General features: G+C 36.8%; 1 protein-coding gene across 6 annotated transcripts in view; it reads left to right on the forward strand.

Moving 5' to 3' along the window:
- The window catches only part of DIAPH2 (diaphanous related formin 2), a 943365-nt gene that overhangs the window by 753850 nt on the left and 170736 nt on the right, over window positions 1-18779 (forward strand). For 5 of the 6 annotated variants that reach the window (XM_073227594.1, XM_073227592.1, XM_073227593.1 and 2 more), the window contains one exon: window positions 15452-15547. In XM_073227594.1, the coding sequence (XP_073083695.1) occupies window positions 15452-15547 (96 nt within the window). Of the gene's footprint in view, window positions 1-15451; window positions 15548-16073; window positions 16193-18779 lie in introns of all 6 variants that reach the window. The other variant, XM_073227595.1, reaches the window with a different exon arrangement.

Below are 18779 nucleotides of genomic sequence, written 5' to 3' on the forward strand. Positions count from 1 at the left end.
AAATCATACCTCAAAGATGTTTCATTAAAATGACAAGATAAGCTAGCTTGCATCCCTGTGCTCTAGTCGGAGCAAGGGACAGAATTCTGGGAGATCTTGCAAAGCCATTCCTAAGCTTCAGGGAAAGAAGCACAAATTATTGACCTCAGCGAAAAACTGACAACATCTCCATCATGAAGATAATAGCCAAAAGGACATGCTGAGTGCTGAGCACTGGCTTGTCTTGATCTTATATTGGCAACTCATACAGAGTTAACACATGTTATGAAGTTATGCATTTTAGAAAATATTTTAAAAGGTGTATTTTCATTGTCATAGCCTCCTGCATTGTGCAATCTTCTACTTTCGCCTGCCTCCTTCTATTTTGAAATGTTTTCTCAAAGAGTTGGTAATATTGCAGATGGCTTCTTTAGATCCCTAAATATTAGTTTGAACTATGTGAAATTGTTGCTATTTGGCCACTTTCTTTTTGGTCTATAAAAATAGTAACATCACATGGTTTAATCTAATAAAAAATATAGAATTTCCCAAACAGAAAGGTAATATCCTACTATTACTTAACCACTTTTTGTTGTGCCTGAAACTCAAATTCTGTCTTAGTTGATCATTTGCTGGTTCAGTTTGAAATTTAAGAGAATTTCCCAGCAGATTTCTAGCATTAAAAGAGATATTTCAGGTAGGAAATCTGCTCCCTGTTCACAGAGGGCCACCCTGGGAAACAGGCCTTAATGAAGTCACCTAATCTGGTGACTGGTCTCCTGTGGGTACAGTTTTTCTGCTTGCATAGTAGTTTTTCAGAGAAAACAGAGTATGTTTAGTTAATTAGCCATTTTCTTTATTATTGTTCCAAATGAATATGCCATTCTAATGAGATGAAGAGGCACTGTCATATCTTGGGTAAAGCTGGATGTCAACACGGTTTCCTGAGCCACTGTGGCCTGATCACCCCTTAAATGAGGATGGTTAATCCAGCCAGCACATTTGACTCCTCCAGGTTTGATTCCGAGCTGGAAGTGACCTCTTCCTTACTTTACTCCGCAGTGCAGGATGCACCTTAAAGTAGCTTCCTCTAGACTCTATATAAAGAAGACTTCAGCAGTGAACAGATTCTCTAAATATACTTTACCTTCTTTGTTGAAGACAGTGCTAATGTGAATGCTTAGTTACTAAAACAAATATAATGACATTTTTAAAGCCTCACAGGGTAGGTAATTGCTATAAGAATATCATGGTACATTTTTTTCTTCCTTTTCCTGAAATAGAAATCATAGTCCTGTTGAAGACACAGGAGTCTATACATCATAAAAGCATAAGTAGTGTATTCCTTCTAAAGGATGGGGATAAATTTCCCTTATACTAAAAACCACCAGCTGCCACAGAAGTGCCAAGTGAAAAATCATCCTTATCATTTCTTTGTGGACTGCAATTTCCCCCTGTTGATAGAGACTGTAAATAGGAAATAAGCAGTTGATTGAAATCAGATAGTATGCAAAGATTTCACTGATGAGTTTAGGTGAGCAAATCATAAAAAGAACAAAATTATTTCCTGGTCCTAAATCTTTGCCAGGGAATGTTTAGTAACCTCCTCAGTAGAGTTGCAGATACAACTTTTTAACTCCATTTGTTAGGAGTAACAGATACTCGATTTTGAGTTGTTTTTTCTTTAACTTATCTAAAAAGGGGGAAATAAAAATATTAAAAATTGTTCAGTGGACAAGCAAAGTAAACATAGTCTTTAATATTCTTTAATAAAATCAGCAGTTCCTCCCTTTATAGAGCATTTATCTGAGGTAATTTATCAGTTTATGGACTATACAAAAATAACTTGCTTTTCTAAATGGTAGAAGCTTGGAGTCTGCAAACACCTAAGCCATACTCAAAACATAATGTAAAAAGTAGGCTATTGTATTAAATTATTGGCTGAAGAGCCAAAAATCTATAGTATTTTTTCTCTCTGTTCTCCAGATATATTACATCCCAAATGAGTAGTTTTTCAAAACATTTCATTTTTTTTTTTTTTTTTTTTTTTTTGAGAGGGCATCTCTCATATTTATTGATCAAATGGTTGTTAACAACAATAAAATTCAGTATAGGGGGGTCAATGCTCAATGTACAATCATTAATCCATCTCAAGCCTAATTCTCGTCAGTCTCCAATCTTCTGAAGCATAACGAACAAGTTCTTACATGGTGAACGAATTCTTACAGAGTGAATAAATTCTTACATGGTGAACAGTACAAGAGCAGTCATCACAGAAACTTTCGGTTTTGATCATGCAATATGACCTATAAACCATCAGGTCAAATATGAATATTCATTTGATTTTTGTACTTGATTTATACAAAACATTTCATTTTTATTCCATTTGACTGGCAAAGCTCTTTATTAGCTAATTTATTCTCTTAATTTCCAAATTAGACTGAAAAGAGGAAGGAGTACATAATTTACTATTTGTGGCAACACATCTTACAGGGATGCCTTACAGTTCTGTTTGGCATGATGCTATCCACTGACTAAGTGTCCAGTGGTTATATGTGGATAGCTTGAAAGAGTAAATTGAAACTAAATAAGGAATGTACTAAGGGTATGTTTGAAGCAGTGCTGATTAATTAAGTCCTCACTGCTTCTCTCTCTGGAGGCTACTGTCCCAACAGACATGGTTGAAACACATTTGAAATTGTAAATCTTTTCCACTTAATCCCAAGCAAGAAATTAAGTGCCTGTTTCAAAGTCTGTCTCTGACCACAGCACTATCCATTTCAATAAAAATATTAATAGTTACACAGTAGTAGCTAGATAGTGACACAGTTCCGATGGCATCTGATACAATCCATGGAAGTTTTCGAATTTAAAAAGAAAAATCAAAGAAGTGCATGGGTCAGGAAGACACATCAACTTAAAATAAAGCACTCATACAAGTTAAACTCTCAAGAATAATGATCTTAAAATGTCAGTATTTTCTCTGGTATTTACAGCTTTTAGCAGGTTGTTTAAGCATGATTATCACCCATGACTTTCTTTTAAAAGAAACATATATTGTTCGGAAATTAACATAATTATATCTCTGGGGGTATCAATGCCTAATTTTGCAATTCTGTCCCATTTTCTACTAACTAATAAACTCCCCTGTAATTCAATAGTATCCATATTATTTACTCAGTAATCTGTAATTATAGACTTCCTCTAATGAAGCACCCAATGCTTTATTGCCCTGTTATTTTTAGGAGCTCTGTGGGTTTCAATTTTAGAAAATTTGAAGTTGGAAGAGCTGTTTTTTTCCCAGATGAACATTATAAAGTAATGAAGAGGTTAATCACTTTTGCCTTGTTTGAAACACCAAAAGGCAGTACCACTTAATATACAATTACCATATTATTTTAATATGCCTTCTTTTTTAATTTAAAGGTTGAATTCAATTAAATGGTAGTAGCAGTATGCTGAATTTACTATGAGTATTCTGCCTTAGGGAGTTATTTATTTATTTATTTTGAAATTAAATTTTTTCTATTGGAGACCAGCTTCCTTTTATTTAGCAAACCATATAATTAAGGTCTTTCTAAATTTTAATTATTTAATGAAGCAGAATATTGTTAGTATGTATTTGTATAAGTTTTCTAAATTACCTAAATTTAGGTCATTTATGTTTCTAGCACACTCACTCCAGGAATTTGACCCCTTGAATAGATCTGGTGAGCTACAGTATGTTTACATAATAACCTTTCTAAAAGCTTTAGCTATTTAAACTTAAAAGTGAAAATATCTTTTTGTTGTTGCTTTTTTCTTTAAAATTTACATTAACCTTTTATTTCTTAAATTAGGTACACGAGGGAAGACATATGGGTGTGAACACTCAGGATATGTACAAAATGATAAAGAGAAATAGCCTGGGTGGTGTGGTTGGAGGAGCCAAAGAAAAATCTGGAAATAATAAGACCATTGGAATTTGGATTGGATCTGATGAGCACTGAATCTTGGAAAAGGGGATAATGTGATTAAAGTTATAGTTTAGTAATGGGATAGACAAGAAACAGAATTCACTAGGTCGATTCATGTAACAATAATGCAAGTTAAGGAATGAGTGTTAGACTTAGGGAGGAAATTCTAACTCTGTGAGATATAGCCTGTGCAGGAGTGGCATACCTTAGTCACTGCTTGAATCTGGACATGAATTAAAAATACCAGAGACCATACAAAGTTTCTAAGCCTGGAAGATAATCAGAAATAAGAAAATGGGGGTGAAAAGCAATTAAGGGTGTGGTTGGGTGCAGAACTCTGTGCATGATTAAATCAATTTCAGTCATTGAGTCTGTGATGATGGGAAATTTTGTAAGTAATGTTGTTCAGGAGTAGCTGATGACTTGGCCCTGAAATGGGAATGAGAGTTAATAGTGGGAATTCAAATTAAGGTATTTCCGTCACAGAAGGGAACTGGAAGCCCCTGGAAGTGAAATCACTTCCTAGAATCCAAGAAAGGAAGGCCCCAGACTGCCCGATGACACTTTGGTCTGCTTTCTGAATAATTATCTTTCAGCAACTTGTTTCAATTCTATCAGGAGACAGCAGTCAGATTGCTAAAAGGGCAAATCCATTCTAGTTGATTGAGAAAGAATCCAGTCATGCTCTGAGTCAGACTGGCATTCTCCTGGAGCCGATTATTGAATTCCTCTTTAGAAATTATTGAGGGATTTAGATCAAGGCTTAAAGGTAAATCTTTCCCTCTCCCATTTTGATGCATCAATGTAAATTACACTATTGAATTATTATAACGCATATCAGAAGTACATACCTCCACTTCATTTTCTGAGGCAAGTGGCAATAAGCAGCCTCTTAAGCATTGCTGACCAGGCTTTGTGCCATGTGATCCTCTCCTACTTTCAAGTTAGGCCAAAGATGGATTCTTGACCCAAAGACAGCCATCTGTAGGCTGGTCTATATCATAAAGACTCCTCCAAAGAGACTGTTCTATACTGGTTGAATCAATTAGATTCCTTTTCTTGGGGAGTTTGGACTCAAAGACACAAAGAGGGAGAATTAGTTCGCAAATGGCAGAAAGGAAATAAAACAGATACTAAGAGTAGGTGCACATGGTTGAGAATAGACAGCAAGGTACTAAAGTAATAACATTAGTGAATGATTAGGGCTACTGTAGCTGGAGGCTTAGAGTCATGGTTGTATCTTGAACGATGTTTCAGTTCTTTGTGAGTTATGACCATGCAGCTGCTGAAGCCTTCTTCATATTCCTCCTTACTTCTTCATACATCCTTACACTAAACCCCCACCTTGGTTTCTTGCAAGCCATCTAACATGCTAATCAAGAGGATTATAACATAATATTATGTAAAATGACAGACATTCCCTCTTTCGCTTTTCCTTCCTCCCTTGTCCCAACCTACTGGGGGATCTGATTCTTCCATGGGGTGGGTGGGGGGATGGGAAATGAGTAGGGAACAGACTATGGCACTCATTCTCCCCTTCAGGTAGCTGGCTCCAAAAGACTAACCAGCTATGCACAGAGGAAACACCTTGAAGTAAATATAACTTTAATACTTAAACTACAACCGGAAAATTGTGGAATCTTCCTGAAATGTCAGTAAGGGAGATTGGACATTGGGTGTTTAGGAGCAATGGCGAAGAAAATGAAAACAATTCTATATTTATACTTTTATTTAGCTGATAATGCTCAAAAAACTGGTTAGTTATGCATGCCTTTTTTCAAACTACTTTTGCTTTTTTAAAAAATCACAAAGATATAGTATCATGTTTTTAAAAAGATATGGTATGCTCTTAAGTTTGTGAAAGGGGTAGTTGTAATAAAGACAAATCGGTTTGTAGCAATGTGCACTCTCTCGGCATTCATAAAATAAAGTGTTCAGACAGACACAGACACAGCCATACACACGAGACTCCTTGCACTTTAAAAATACATAAACAATGGTTGTGCAAAAAGTAGAGTGAAGCCGTTATTACCTTTCTGACTGGAAAGATGACCCACTGTAGAAACTAGGTCAAGAATCCTAAGCAAAGGAAGAAGACTAATTGGAAAGAGTCACTAGCAACTGATGAATTGTCCACTTGTTTTCTGTGATCTGAGCATCAGCAATTAAGAGTACCAGTTCCCTCATTTACAATATTTTTATACTTAGTGGTAAGCTGTCATTATTGGTGTGGTATGTGACCTCTGTTAAAACTGTCTGACTGCAGTCTCAGGAGAGCCATTCTTGAAAAGTCACTTGTATCCCAGGCTTTGCTTGTGCCTGTGCCAGGCTTTGAGGAAGACACAAGTACACATTTGATCTCATGATGGTGCTCTAGAAGTTAATACTGTCCTTTCCCATTCCTCTCTACCACTAGGCTTGTGTTTGTATTTCTTGTGAAGATAGTTAGGCTTATTGTTCAGTACTGTATTCTGATATGGCAGTCCAGTTGAAGTTCACAGGTGAGGAGCTATGTTTTCAAGAAAGGAGCTGAATTACTCCATGTCAGAGGTTGGTTCTCAAGCAGGAAACCAAAACTTGGAAAGCAGGTCTCCCACTGACCTTTGAAAAAAGCTCTTCACTTTTTGTAACTCTTCTTTTGGACTTTAAGGACTCTAAAACATAAATTCACATAGAAGTGTATATATAATTATTACTTTGTTATCCTCTCTGATTCTTGGCTTTGCTTCTCTAAAGTGGAAGCATCCCAATTTAATGTAGGCGTACATTGGCTGCTCATGTTCCTTCCCACCTTCCACCTGTGGTGAGTCCTTGTTATACTGATATGGAGGTTGCCAAGGTCCTTCAGCCTCTCAGAGGCAGACTGTGAGCTCTACAGTGTCTGCACCTAGTGTGATGTTGATGCTGACAGTGCATACTCTAGAGCCAGGGTCAGGAATCTCTTTCTCTAAAGGGCCAGATCGGCCTCACAGGCCAAAAGGTCTCTGTCACAGCTACTCAACTCTGCTACTGTAGCATGAAAGCAGCCATCGACAGTGCACAACGAATGAGCATGGCTATATTCCAATATAACTAGGGACTGAAATTTGAATTTGAAATTTTGATATAACTATTATTCTACTTTTGGTTTTTTGAAATCCACTTAAAATATGAAAACCATTCTTAGCATGTGGGCTTTACAAAAACAGGTGATAGACTGAATTTGACCACTAAGGCTAATAACTTGCCAACGTCTGCTCTAGAGACATGCTTCCCAGGTTCTAATACTGGTTCTGTCACCTCCCAGCTATGTGATCTTGAACAAGTCAGTTCATTTAAATATGCCTGTTTGTTTGCCCAGAAAATAGGTTGGTGTGGGGATTCAATGTAAATCCAATAGAACAAGGCCTGACCTATAGTGAGCTCTCAGTAAATGGCAGATATTATTAATACTCCTACTTCTAAAAGCATCTTTGTTTTATCATTCTAAAAAGTGACTTAATTTACTTTTGATTTTGAATTTAAATTTGTTCTTTTTCCAAGTTTGTTTTTGCTTTTTTCCCTTCACAAGTATTCCATGTCCTTAGTAAATGATTGATTCTGGTAAGACACACAGAGTCTTTCAAAGGTCTCTTTGAAATATTAATTATTTAAAATATTGAATATGAGATATTTTACCAGAGGCATCAACAGTGGTTTTCTAGTAAGTGTCAACATTCGGGTTTATTGGGTGTTTGTTAATTTATAGAATGTATAATTTTCTTCTCCCAACCTTCAAGCATATAGTTAACTGGAAAAAAAATGAATACACATGAACGTTATTTTTTAACTACCATTTACTATCAAGCTGTCTTATTGTAGGCAAATTGCCAAAAAGGAGCCTCTGGTCAAAAACTTCCTGTGGTGAAACTCTACCATTACAAATCCATTTATTTGTGTTAACTGGCTCCTCTTTAAGCTGCAGATACATCAGGGAAAGTTAATTTGCCAATTCAGTTACCCTGACAAACTTTCAGGTAGTACCTACCAAGTAGCTATTTGGGAAGAAAGTACCTCATCCTTCACAATTCATCACTTTGGAGTGGAATACCTATTTATCTTGTGACCCCCTAATACAGTATTTATAGTCAAATGTATCTAAAAAAGCCCTTCAATTAAAATTGTTGAGGAAGAGTAGTTAGTATTCACTGTGAAGTTTATCTGGAATCTGATGGTTTACCTCACAATAAGAAACTGTTCTTTACCTGTTCTGGCAAGGAGATGAGATGACAGAATGAGTGAACTCCCTAACCAACATTTTACCCTGTAGTTCTAACTTTAATTGATCTGAGATAAATTTTGCTTTTTAGCACATACCACTTTGCAAGGCCTCAGCCTGGGAGCATAGTGTTTTCCTGTTTTGTTTTACAAATTTTCAACTGCTGCATCATGTAATTACTACACGGTCCCTGGCTTATCCTGTGACTTCTGGTAACTTCTTCTAAGCTCCTGTGTCCTCTTTTCCCTCTTGAAATTTTTCTTCCTTTTAACAAGAGCATCTTCCTACATTATTTCTGTTAGAACTTTAGACATTCTATTTATGCCTTCTTTTAATCTCTTTGGAATATTATCTTGATTTTTTCAAATACTTCTCATGGCCCTAAATAACTTCAGGAACTATTATCTTAGTTACCATCTGTTAGTTTTCCAAGCCACCCCTATCTCCTTTCTTCATTCACTTCCAAATCAACTGCAAATTAACGGAAACCTCCCATCAGGTAGAGGCGTTCTGGGTGCTTGTGGACTGCCATCAGGTTGCTCAGGTTTTTGTCGTGTCTGTTAATACAGTGCTTTGCTGAATGGTTTCATTTCTTTTACTTTTAACTCATTTATGGTGTTACTATTCCTCTTACCGGTGGATGTTAAGGTCCTGTAGCACAATGTGTTATTTTCACCATATTGTATTCACCTTTTACCTTTGTTGAATTTTAAGAGCTATTTGTTAGCCCTGGGCCTTCATTTTTTTTTGATCCCAGAGAAGAAATTTTATTTCCCTCTTTTTTTGATAAGTGAGCAGTCTTCTAATTTTGTGTCATCTACAAATCCATACATCTTGCAGCATGGTCTTAATCTAGACCATAATTGATAGTGTGAAAGAGATTGACTCTAACTGCCTTCTTACACTGTCAATCTGCATTTACTACTGCTCATGACCTTCCTCACAAAACCGACTTTACTTTCCTATTTAGCCTTTCACCAATAATGCCAAAATTGACCATCCTTCTTTGCCCAGGGTTATATGCAGAATAATATTTGGCACTGCAAATCAAATGGCGTTCTTTGTATAATTGATTTTTCTCCCACTCTGGTCCATTTTGTGTACTACTCTGAGGCTGATCTTAAATGTTGCCTTTATCAGGTCACTATCTTGCTGAAGATCTCCCAATGACATTTTGGAGTCCTTTGAAGTAAATTCAAGCTTCTTCCTTTTATATCCAAAACCCTTTAGAACTTTGTTCTGATCTTACCTTTCCAAGTGTAACTCTAGTACATTTCAATTCCATTGCTTTCCTCCTGGTTTATCATGCATACCATACATATTTGATTTCAAAGAGCACTGATTCAAAAGAACCTCAACACTTTTTACTCTCTTAAATTTGCATGATATGAACAGGTAAAAAACTAATATAAGATGATAGAAATCAGAGCAGAGTTTGCCTCTGGGTGGTGGGGGCAGGAGGGAACTTTCTGTGGGTGATGGAAATGTTCAATATCTTCATTGTGGTGGTGATTACATGGGTGTACATTTGTGAAAACTCATCAAACTGTTCACTTAAGATCTGTGCCTTACAGCATTTTTAAACTCACACAAACACAGAGAGAAAGTGAGCACAGGCACTAGGAATTAATAAATCTAGATTTTAGTGTCTGAATCAGTCATTACTCAACTTTTTTTTTTTTTGGTATCATTAATCTACAATTACATGAAGAACATTATGTTTACTAGGCTCCCCCCTTCACCAAGTCCCCCCCACATACCCCTTCACAGTCACTGTCCATCAGCGTAGTAAGATGCTGTAAAATCACTACTTGTCTTCTCTGTGTTGTAGAGCCCACCCCATACCCCCTCCACATTATACATGCTAACTGTAATTCCCCCTTACTTTTTCCCACCCTTATCCCTCCCTTCCCACCCATCCTACCCAGTCCATTTCCCTTTGGTAACTGTTAGTCCATTCGTGGGCTCTGTGATTCTGCTGCTGTTTTTTTCCTTCAGTTTTTCTTTGCTCTTATACTCCACATATGAGTGAAATCATTTGGTACTTGTCTTTCTCCGCCTGGCTTATTTCACTGAGCATAATACCCTCTAGCTCCATCCATGATGTTGCAAATGGTAGGATTTGTTTTCTTCTTATGGCTGAGTAATATTCCATTGTGTATATGTACCACATCTTCTTTATCCATTCATCTACTGATGGACATTTAGGTTGCTTCCATTATTTCTCAACTTTTTTAATGTAATGTTTTCAGAGGCTTAACTTAAGCCGTGATTCCTCCAAGAGTCTTCCCCAACTCTGAGCTCACAGAAAGCATAGTTTTAGTTTTAAAAATCATTTAGTCTACATAAGTATTATCTCACATGGTAAGGTCATACCCTTCATAAGAAGCCTTTTGCTTCTTTTGGGTCCCTTTGCATTCATTGGTTGATAGCAACTTCTTCAACTTTGAACAACTGAGCATTTCCACAAAGTCTTAATTATACAATTGGGAATTCACAAGGAATATGTAATAGTGAATTTAAGCCAGGTTGTTAGGATCATAAGAAATGACTTTTAGAGTATTGGCTTTAGTTTAGTCATTTTTGAGGTATAGTAAGCTGGACTCAAGTCTCAGTTAATGGGAAAGCCCAAGACACTAGCTGTTTAGGTTCCTAGAGGAATAAGGGGTATTCTAATTAAAAACACTCTATAAAAAGGAAGGAGAGTTCAGCATATTTTAAAAAACTGAAGGGTCAGAGATTTTACCCTACTTGCATGCTAACAAGTCAGCCTGCCTGTGTCAGGGATGCTGGCAGAAGACAAGACACCTAGGTCAGAAACAAAGAACTGTGTTATTCACAGCACAGCAAGCACTGTGAGCTTCATGTTTGCATTCCTTTCCCTTGCCTTCCAACTCCCAAAGTAAGACATCAGAGTGGTCCCAGGTGGATGCTATATCCACAGTAGTTTTGTGCCACTACTGAGGAACCCAGACTTGGGGAACCCAAATCTTTTATAATGGACTGAAAGCAAACCTGACATCTGTCCTAAGAGGAAATATAATCTGTCTTCAAAGCAAACAAATCTTCCCTCTGCTCTGGAGGGAGACTCTATGTCTTTCACAGCTATTAACTATAAAAAACATCTTAGAAAATGTAGTCCAGAACAAAGGCCATCAATACCTCTGCTCACAAAATGTGCAGAAATGTGAGAAACCCATAGAGTATTGCCTCTGAGTAAGTTCATGTTAGCCATTAGGGAATAATCTTGCACATAGTTGTAGCAGAGATAATTAATTTACCTAGGATTGATTTTAATCTGTGGCATCACCGAACTCTTCTGGGAAATTAACTCAACAGGTAAATATTGATGCTGAAAGTTGAGATTAGAAAGCATTTAGCATCTACTGAATGACCAACACTGTTGGAAACATGAAAAGAAGGTACAACCCATACCTTTCATTTTACTCAGAGATAAGTAGACACACAGAGCCCATAGGACAGCAGTATAGCCTGCCTAGCTCCTTAATGGTCCCTGTGATCTAATTTCAGGATGAAAGATTGGGAAGTTGCCTCTGAATTGTTATTTCCCAGACATGCCCATATATTACCGTTTTAGCAGCTAAAAAGCATTACCAAATTTCTCCTTGATGTTCTTTCACTCAGTAGAACAGATATTATAAGTTGTAAGAAAACACATTTTTCCATGAAATTAAATAAAGCTATTTTCTTTTTCAATGAAAAAAACAAACACTTGAATTTTTTTTCCTGAGTTAGACCAAAAACTGAAAAATAAAAATAGCTACTCACTGCTAATCACATCTAAGTAAGAATTAATGGTACTATAAACTTGGAAATTCTAAATGAACTGTCAACCTCACACAATACAGTCATAGGCCAGATTTCACTGAAATTCATTTAAAATGAAGAATAACTTCTTTCAAATGATCCTGCTGGCTTCCTTTTTGTTTTAGAAATCAATTTTATGATATAAATAAACCTTAATTCTTTAGGGTTAGATATTTCATGGAAATTGCTCAGCTCCTTTGAAAGTTATCATGGAGCAAATGAAAAAGTAATGGTGGATTGAAGCCTACATCTCTTTCCTTTAATACACCAGTGGTATTTACAAACACATACCTTTTTTTTTTTAAACAGAAAATCTAGCACATGCCTTCTCAACAGAGGCACTATCATGCCCAAGGTGATGAATTCTTGGGGAGGTGGATAGAGAAAAATCTTAGATAGGGTTTGTGGAAGGCTACAGTACATGACCAGATACACAGCATATGATGGGGCGATTAGGAAGATGTCTAGATGTCTAGACTCCCTTGGAGGAGGGAAAAACAATAATGAGAACAAAGCAAGGTTGAGAAACAGTATTCTAGTATATTTTGATACGTGTTTCCACATGGCAACCACTAAATTAAGCTAAGGGGTTTATTTTTAATCCCTCTCTACTTTGTCATATTTGTTTTTCCCTTATATTTAGTTTATACACAATATAATAGCATTAAAGAATTTTAATGAAATGGCATCCATAATGTTGTTACTTATAATTTTTTTCATATTTGCATATTTATGTAAAAGTATAAATACATACTGTTTTGCATTCTGTTCTTTTCATTGGTATACATATATTCATCTTTCTACATAGTCTTTATAATGAGTTTCTATGAGGATGTGTGAAATTCAGTTATACTGCAGTTCTCTTCTGATTGTACTTCTTTATCTCTAAAAATTCCTTCCATGTCTTTTTTGCAGTTCTGCCTCTCCTGACTGCCTATTAAATGTTGGGGTCATCAGGAATTGCATCCTGCGGCCCCCTCCTCTTCTCAGACATTATCTCAAGGGAGTCTCATCCATCTTCCAACAGTACTCAGACCTTTACCTCTAGCCAGACTTCACTCCTGGGTTCCAGACTTTTTACTGCGTATCTCTACTTAGCTCTTCTTCAAAGACAAATCATCACATTTTCTCAAACCTGTTTGTTTAACCCTGGCCATCTAGACTCTTTCCCTTGCCCTTGATCTCACCCTCCAGCCAGGTCCTATTGACTGTATTAATATCTTCGAAATATCCACCCTCACTATTCACTCAGCTATCCTTTTAGTTCAGTCCTTTATCTCTTACTTAAGACAATTATACTACACTCCTAAATACCCTCCTGCCTTCTGTCAGGCCATCCTCTGAGTCATTGTCCATAGTACTGTCTAACAAATCTCTCTAAAATGTAAATCTGATCAAGTCACTTCCTATTGTTTATAGCTACACTGTCCAATACAGTAGCCATGAGCCATATATAGCTACTGAGTGCTTGACATGTAGCTAATCTGAAGTGAAATGTGCCAAAATATAAACACGTTTGATTTCTAAGACTTAGTCTGATAACAAGAATGGAAAATATATGAATTTTTTGTGTCTATTGAATTAAATATTTACTTAAATATTAAAGTTAATTATAACTGTCTCTTTTAATTGTTTTTAATATATGGTTCCTAGAAAATTTAAAATTATTTATGTGACTCACATTTGTGGCCTGCCCTAGATATCTATTGGAGAGTGCTAGCTAATAGGATTGTGCTCACAGATATCATGGTCTTTGATTATCTGGCCACCATGTGCCTACTCTACTTTGTCTTCCACTAGCTGTCATGCAAAAAGGGTTTGCCTTGGTGTCAAATTAATCAGAGGTCATACTGGGGCGCCTCCACATGCCAGCTGTGTGATCTAGAGCAAGATGCTTAAGCTCTCTATGTTCCAGTATCCTCAGCTGAAAAACAGAGATAATACCTATTTGAATGTGTTATTGGGAGGATTAAAAGATATAACAAATATTAAGTGTGTACTGCATAAAATATAATTCTCCCAGGTCTGTTCCAGCCATGCCAAACTACTCTCAGTTATTTCATTTCTATTGTAAAGAGCAGGTGATTGTTCAGATGTCCCTGCAGCCTTAATATTCCTACAAGTGTACAATCCCCTTTCCCTGTTGAGTCACTGGGGTTTCACTTTCTTTTTATTTTTCCTGTTTTCTCCAAATATTAGGTCTGAGGACCTCTGTGCTTCTCTTTATTTTTTCATTCAATATTCTCTCCTGGAGAACTCATTTTAAAAGAGTAAACGATGGTAGCATTGAAGAAATCTCAAGTCAAATGAAGAGCATAATCAAAAAAGATTTTAGCTTATTCTTGCCCCATAAGAGAGTATTTTTCTTCTGAGATCTAATACCCCAATAGCCATTTTTTAAACAAATTAGGATTAAAATTTAACTTTGGAATAGCATCAGAAACAATTTAATTTCTTTCACCGCTCCCTCTTTTTAACCCTCCTGCCCACAAGTGTCCTCTACTCTGGACCCACACAGTTAGCCACCACTTAAATTCGCAACCTAATTAGGGTCCTTTTCATCCGCTAGGCTGCATTGGGAAGAGGTGCCTCAGCTCACTGTGGATTACTCACAATGTGTAGAGTGTCTGGTGATGGATACCTGGAGACAAATGTTCTAACAAATCTTAAAAGTGTTTTTGATGGCCAGAATTGTCAGCAGTAAGAGTAGGGTGAAATGTTTAAAATGTGTTTCCATTAGGAATTTCTATGAACATCTTCTGAGTGCTATGCTCATGGATTCTGAACAGTTCTTTCCCATAGGGAAAGCTTAGAAACACAACAGCATTCTAAAAGAGATTATGAGAATCTGGCTAATGTCTCTCAAATGTAAAATGTGGCCTTTCAAATGATGTGGTCACCTTTTCCTTCTACAATGTCAGCATTTCGAAGTAGGTAAAGGATATAGATTAGGTAGGAATTGAATGCAAATGTGTTTTGCAAATAGTGTCTTTTGAGATCATCGCAGATGATGGTTGAATGCTGAAGGTATTAATACAATCAGTCTTTAACCTTGTGTAACTCCGCTTCATCAAATCACGCCCTGTACATTGATTGCATTAAGCCGGGTCAGTGGTTTCTTGCTTAGGAATATCTTACAAGAATCTTAACAGGAAGGCAGCAGTAGCTGATCAGCTACTGTTTATTTGCATACTGAGCGTGTCATCAATAATACAAAAGACAAGGTCTTTAAGTTGAAAGAACAGTGGGATTGGCATGAATTTTGCTTAATGGTGCATAATAAGCGAAGTAGTCTGTGGTGCCAGAAACTGACAGTATCCATTATGTTAAAACAGATATATGTCTTTAATTTAGGGGTATTATGTAAATCTGACAGGAGTTTTTCCCTTTATTTTCCTGTAGTTTAACTTTAATTGCTCCAAGATTAATTCTGATTTCTCCCTTCCTCCAGAGGGTGATGAGACTGGCGTGATGGATAATCTTCTAGAAGCCCTACAATCAGGAGCAGCATTCCGAGACCGCAGAAAGCGAATTCCAAGGAATCCAGGTAAAACCCGTTCCAGCTCACATGGTATTAAAAAATGTGACCACTTAGAGCGAACTACAAAAAAAAAAGCAAAAAACCTTCCCCGTGAAGATTTTGTTTTTTAAACAGTTGATCTCAGTTCCTGTGTGAAGTCTCAGCAGGCTTCTATAACTATGTGATCACAGGTTTCACCTTGGTAAAAGTATCTTCAAATAACTGTAGACTTTGCCAAAAAAATTCAGAAACAAGGCCCCCCCTCTGTGTTTAATAGAAAATATTTTAATTGTTGTTTTATGAGCATGCGGTTTTGGTGGACGGTGGTGTAAAACCATAAATGTAATTAAATCATGAAAAGTAATTGTCCCTAAGGATGTCACATTAGCTATTTACAGGTAAGGAAACTGAGATAATGCTTCTTTCTAGAGGCTATTTTGGCTTTGCAGTATAGTCTATTCTCCATGTTAATAAAGAGAGAAGAGACACAGTAATCCAGGATCCCCAAAAGTCCCAAAACATTGAAACCCCTTTTTTGGGTGTTTTTGTACAGAACAAACCCAGACTATGAAAATTGATCTTGGGAAGAAACAACAAGAGAAACAAAAACTTCCCTCACTCAAATGGAGCTAGAATGTTGTCCACCCCCTCTCTTCATACCCTGTGGCTGAGGTAAATAATAGAATAGCTCCTCTCAGAATAATCCAAGTAGGTTGAGCTATCCACTTCCTCTAAGGAAGTTTTTTATTTTTAATTCATATCTTTCTTGAAGAAGAGGAAGAAATTAGGTGTGTTGATGTTAAAAGTCCTCTTCATGGCCTGTAGAGCTAGATGAAGGAGTAAATGAAAAAAAAATGAAAATGGATAGTAATTGTGTAAACCCTACTTAATTTAAATTAAAAAGAGTTGCCTTGAATAGCCAATAATTCAAAAATATTCTGTATTTGGACTGGAAACTGTCATAAGTCATTGTGTTGGCTTGGCAAGCTTTTGGCAATGGTGAAATTCATGGTAGCAGACAGCATCAGTTTTATTCATTTGTCACATTTGGGTGAATCCTGATGGGTAGATTAGACTGAAGGTAAGATTTGGTTGAGAGGAGAGAAGTGTTTTGGTTGGAGTGTAAGACTCCTTTGTATGTATGAAGGCATACAAAAAGAGTGGGCGACTAGAGAAAAGAAAATTAAAATCCCTGTTTATATGTTCTTATTAATTTTTTAAGGTAATGTTACATAGCGGAATGGTAGGAGCACTACTAATTTGTGACTATAAGCCAGCCATTCCTCCTATCCTCAGTCCTTATCTGTCAAAGGAGATTGTTCTACCATGCTATCAGAGGCCCCTTCGACCTCTTAAGGAAAATAGAAATGTTCACTGCTCTTTCTTGAACTATCAGAGCATTAATAGGCAGTGAAAAGCAAACTGAAGTAATTTTTCTATCAGTTCAGTTCTCTGTTAAGGAGCTGATAAGTAAAAGCATGTTATTTGCCCTAAAAGAACGACCATCATCTTCCTGGGCTGTTTATTTTTAAAATACATTTGCTAAGGCCCCTTGTCTGATTAGTCTCACACCTCATAGTGACTCCAGGAAGACTGTACAGAGAGAGAGCTCATTCCATGGGTTTCTGTGAGTTTGGTACTCAAGGGAATATAGTAGTCAACTGTGAAACACTAAGAATATATTCACAAACTGTATAATTTTGTAGTACTGATTCCAAGTAATCTAAATTGGGATCTCCTTCGCTTTGTAGCTAGAGTGCCTTGCCTCCTTGAATGAACACATAGGGTCAAAAGTATCAGCTAATTTAGCCTTTTAGTCCCAGGTGGCAGCAGCCAATGCAAGTGTCCAGTGGTAAAAAGAAACTAGAAGACAGACAGAGGCAGTGATTGGTAAAGCATCTTGGACAACAGAGCTTGAGGTAAGGGAGAGGGGAAGACAGGCACAGAGTTAGCGGGTCTGGCAAAAACTCCCATCCTCTTGCCTCATTTTAGAAGCCACAGAACCAGGCACTTGTCCAGATTTTCTCCTTTCTGCCTATCCTAGCTAGATCATCTTTTCCTACTGGTCCCCTTTTGTTTTCACTTTCTTAGGCACCTTATTGGGTTCTTTTCCAAGATCCCATTGACTTTATGTTGTTATACTTTCCCTGCTCAACACCAGCATTCTTGCTCCTTTTCAATAACCTCCATTTCAACATGATGAGATAAAAGCAGAGAAACCAAATTATAAAGAAGACTGTTTTCTCAAAGTAAAGTAAAATACGAGAAAATAGCAAAAAAAAAATCTAAAATCAGAGTCAACCACAAATAGCAAAGATGTACTGCTCTGCTTGCCATCTCCATTATCATCACTTACAGATGGAAACTACAGCATGTAAAATACAGAGCTCTACAATTGTGCCTCTGATTGCAGTGTTTTCAATTCCATACTTAAACAAAATGGGGTGATAGTCTCTATTCTTCATTAGAAAATCAAAATGTTAATAAATGGTATGATTAGTTGCCTAAATTGCATATCTTCCACATTTAGCCTATGTCCCCTTCCCAAGAGCTAACCCATTAGGTGACTCAGAAGGAGCTCCCAAATACTCCCTCTAGCCATTCACCTGAGTGCGCTGTTTCAGTTAAGGGCACCAAAAGACATTTCAAGGGAGACTATCATATCAGGAATGATATTGAAAATAATAATAACTGGTATAGCATAGGCCCCAACCAGTCAGAATGTACACAGGCAAAAAGTAGCCACTGTGGTTGGACTAGTGCATACTGGCTGAATATCAACCCAGATTATAGGCTTTACTGATATCAAACTCAGAGATTAGCAAATGAGCCCCCTAAGCATTCATCAATTTATTGTATATCCGTTCTGTGAAAAGTACTATGCTAGACATGAAGGAAGATGCAGAAATAATTAAGAATTCCTTAGGTGTAAGAGCCTCGTGTCTTGTAGGAAAGATAAATAGTATGGAAAGACTACAGAATAAGGTAGATGATAATAGGTATTATACAAGAGGTGTTAATAACATACTATATAGTTCAGAAAATGGAAGTATCATGCTTTATTGGATATATGAGAAAAGGAATCATGGAGGAAGAGACTTTGAAGGATGAGTATGGATTTCAGCAGTGGGAGTTGAAGCAGGGAGAATGGGCATGTTAGTCAAATGAAATGTCATTAAGAAAAACAATGCATTTTGGGAGAGTGACAAATATAGTACAGCTAGTAAGAAAACAGGCTATGTAAAATGTAAAAGTATGG

The sequence above is a fragment of the Manis javanica genome, chromosome X (genome assembly GCF_040802235.1).
Source record: "Manis javanica isolate MJ-LG chromosome X, MJ_LKY, whole genome shotgun sequence".
Taxonomy (NCBI): Eukaryota; Metazoa; Chordata; class Mammalia; order Pholidota; family Manidae; genus Manis; species Manis javanica.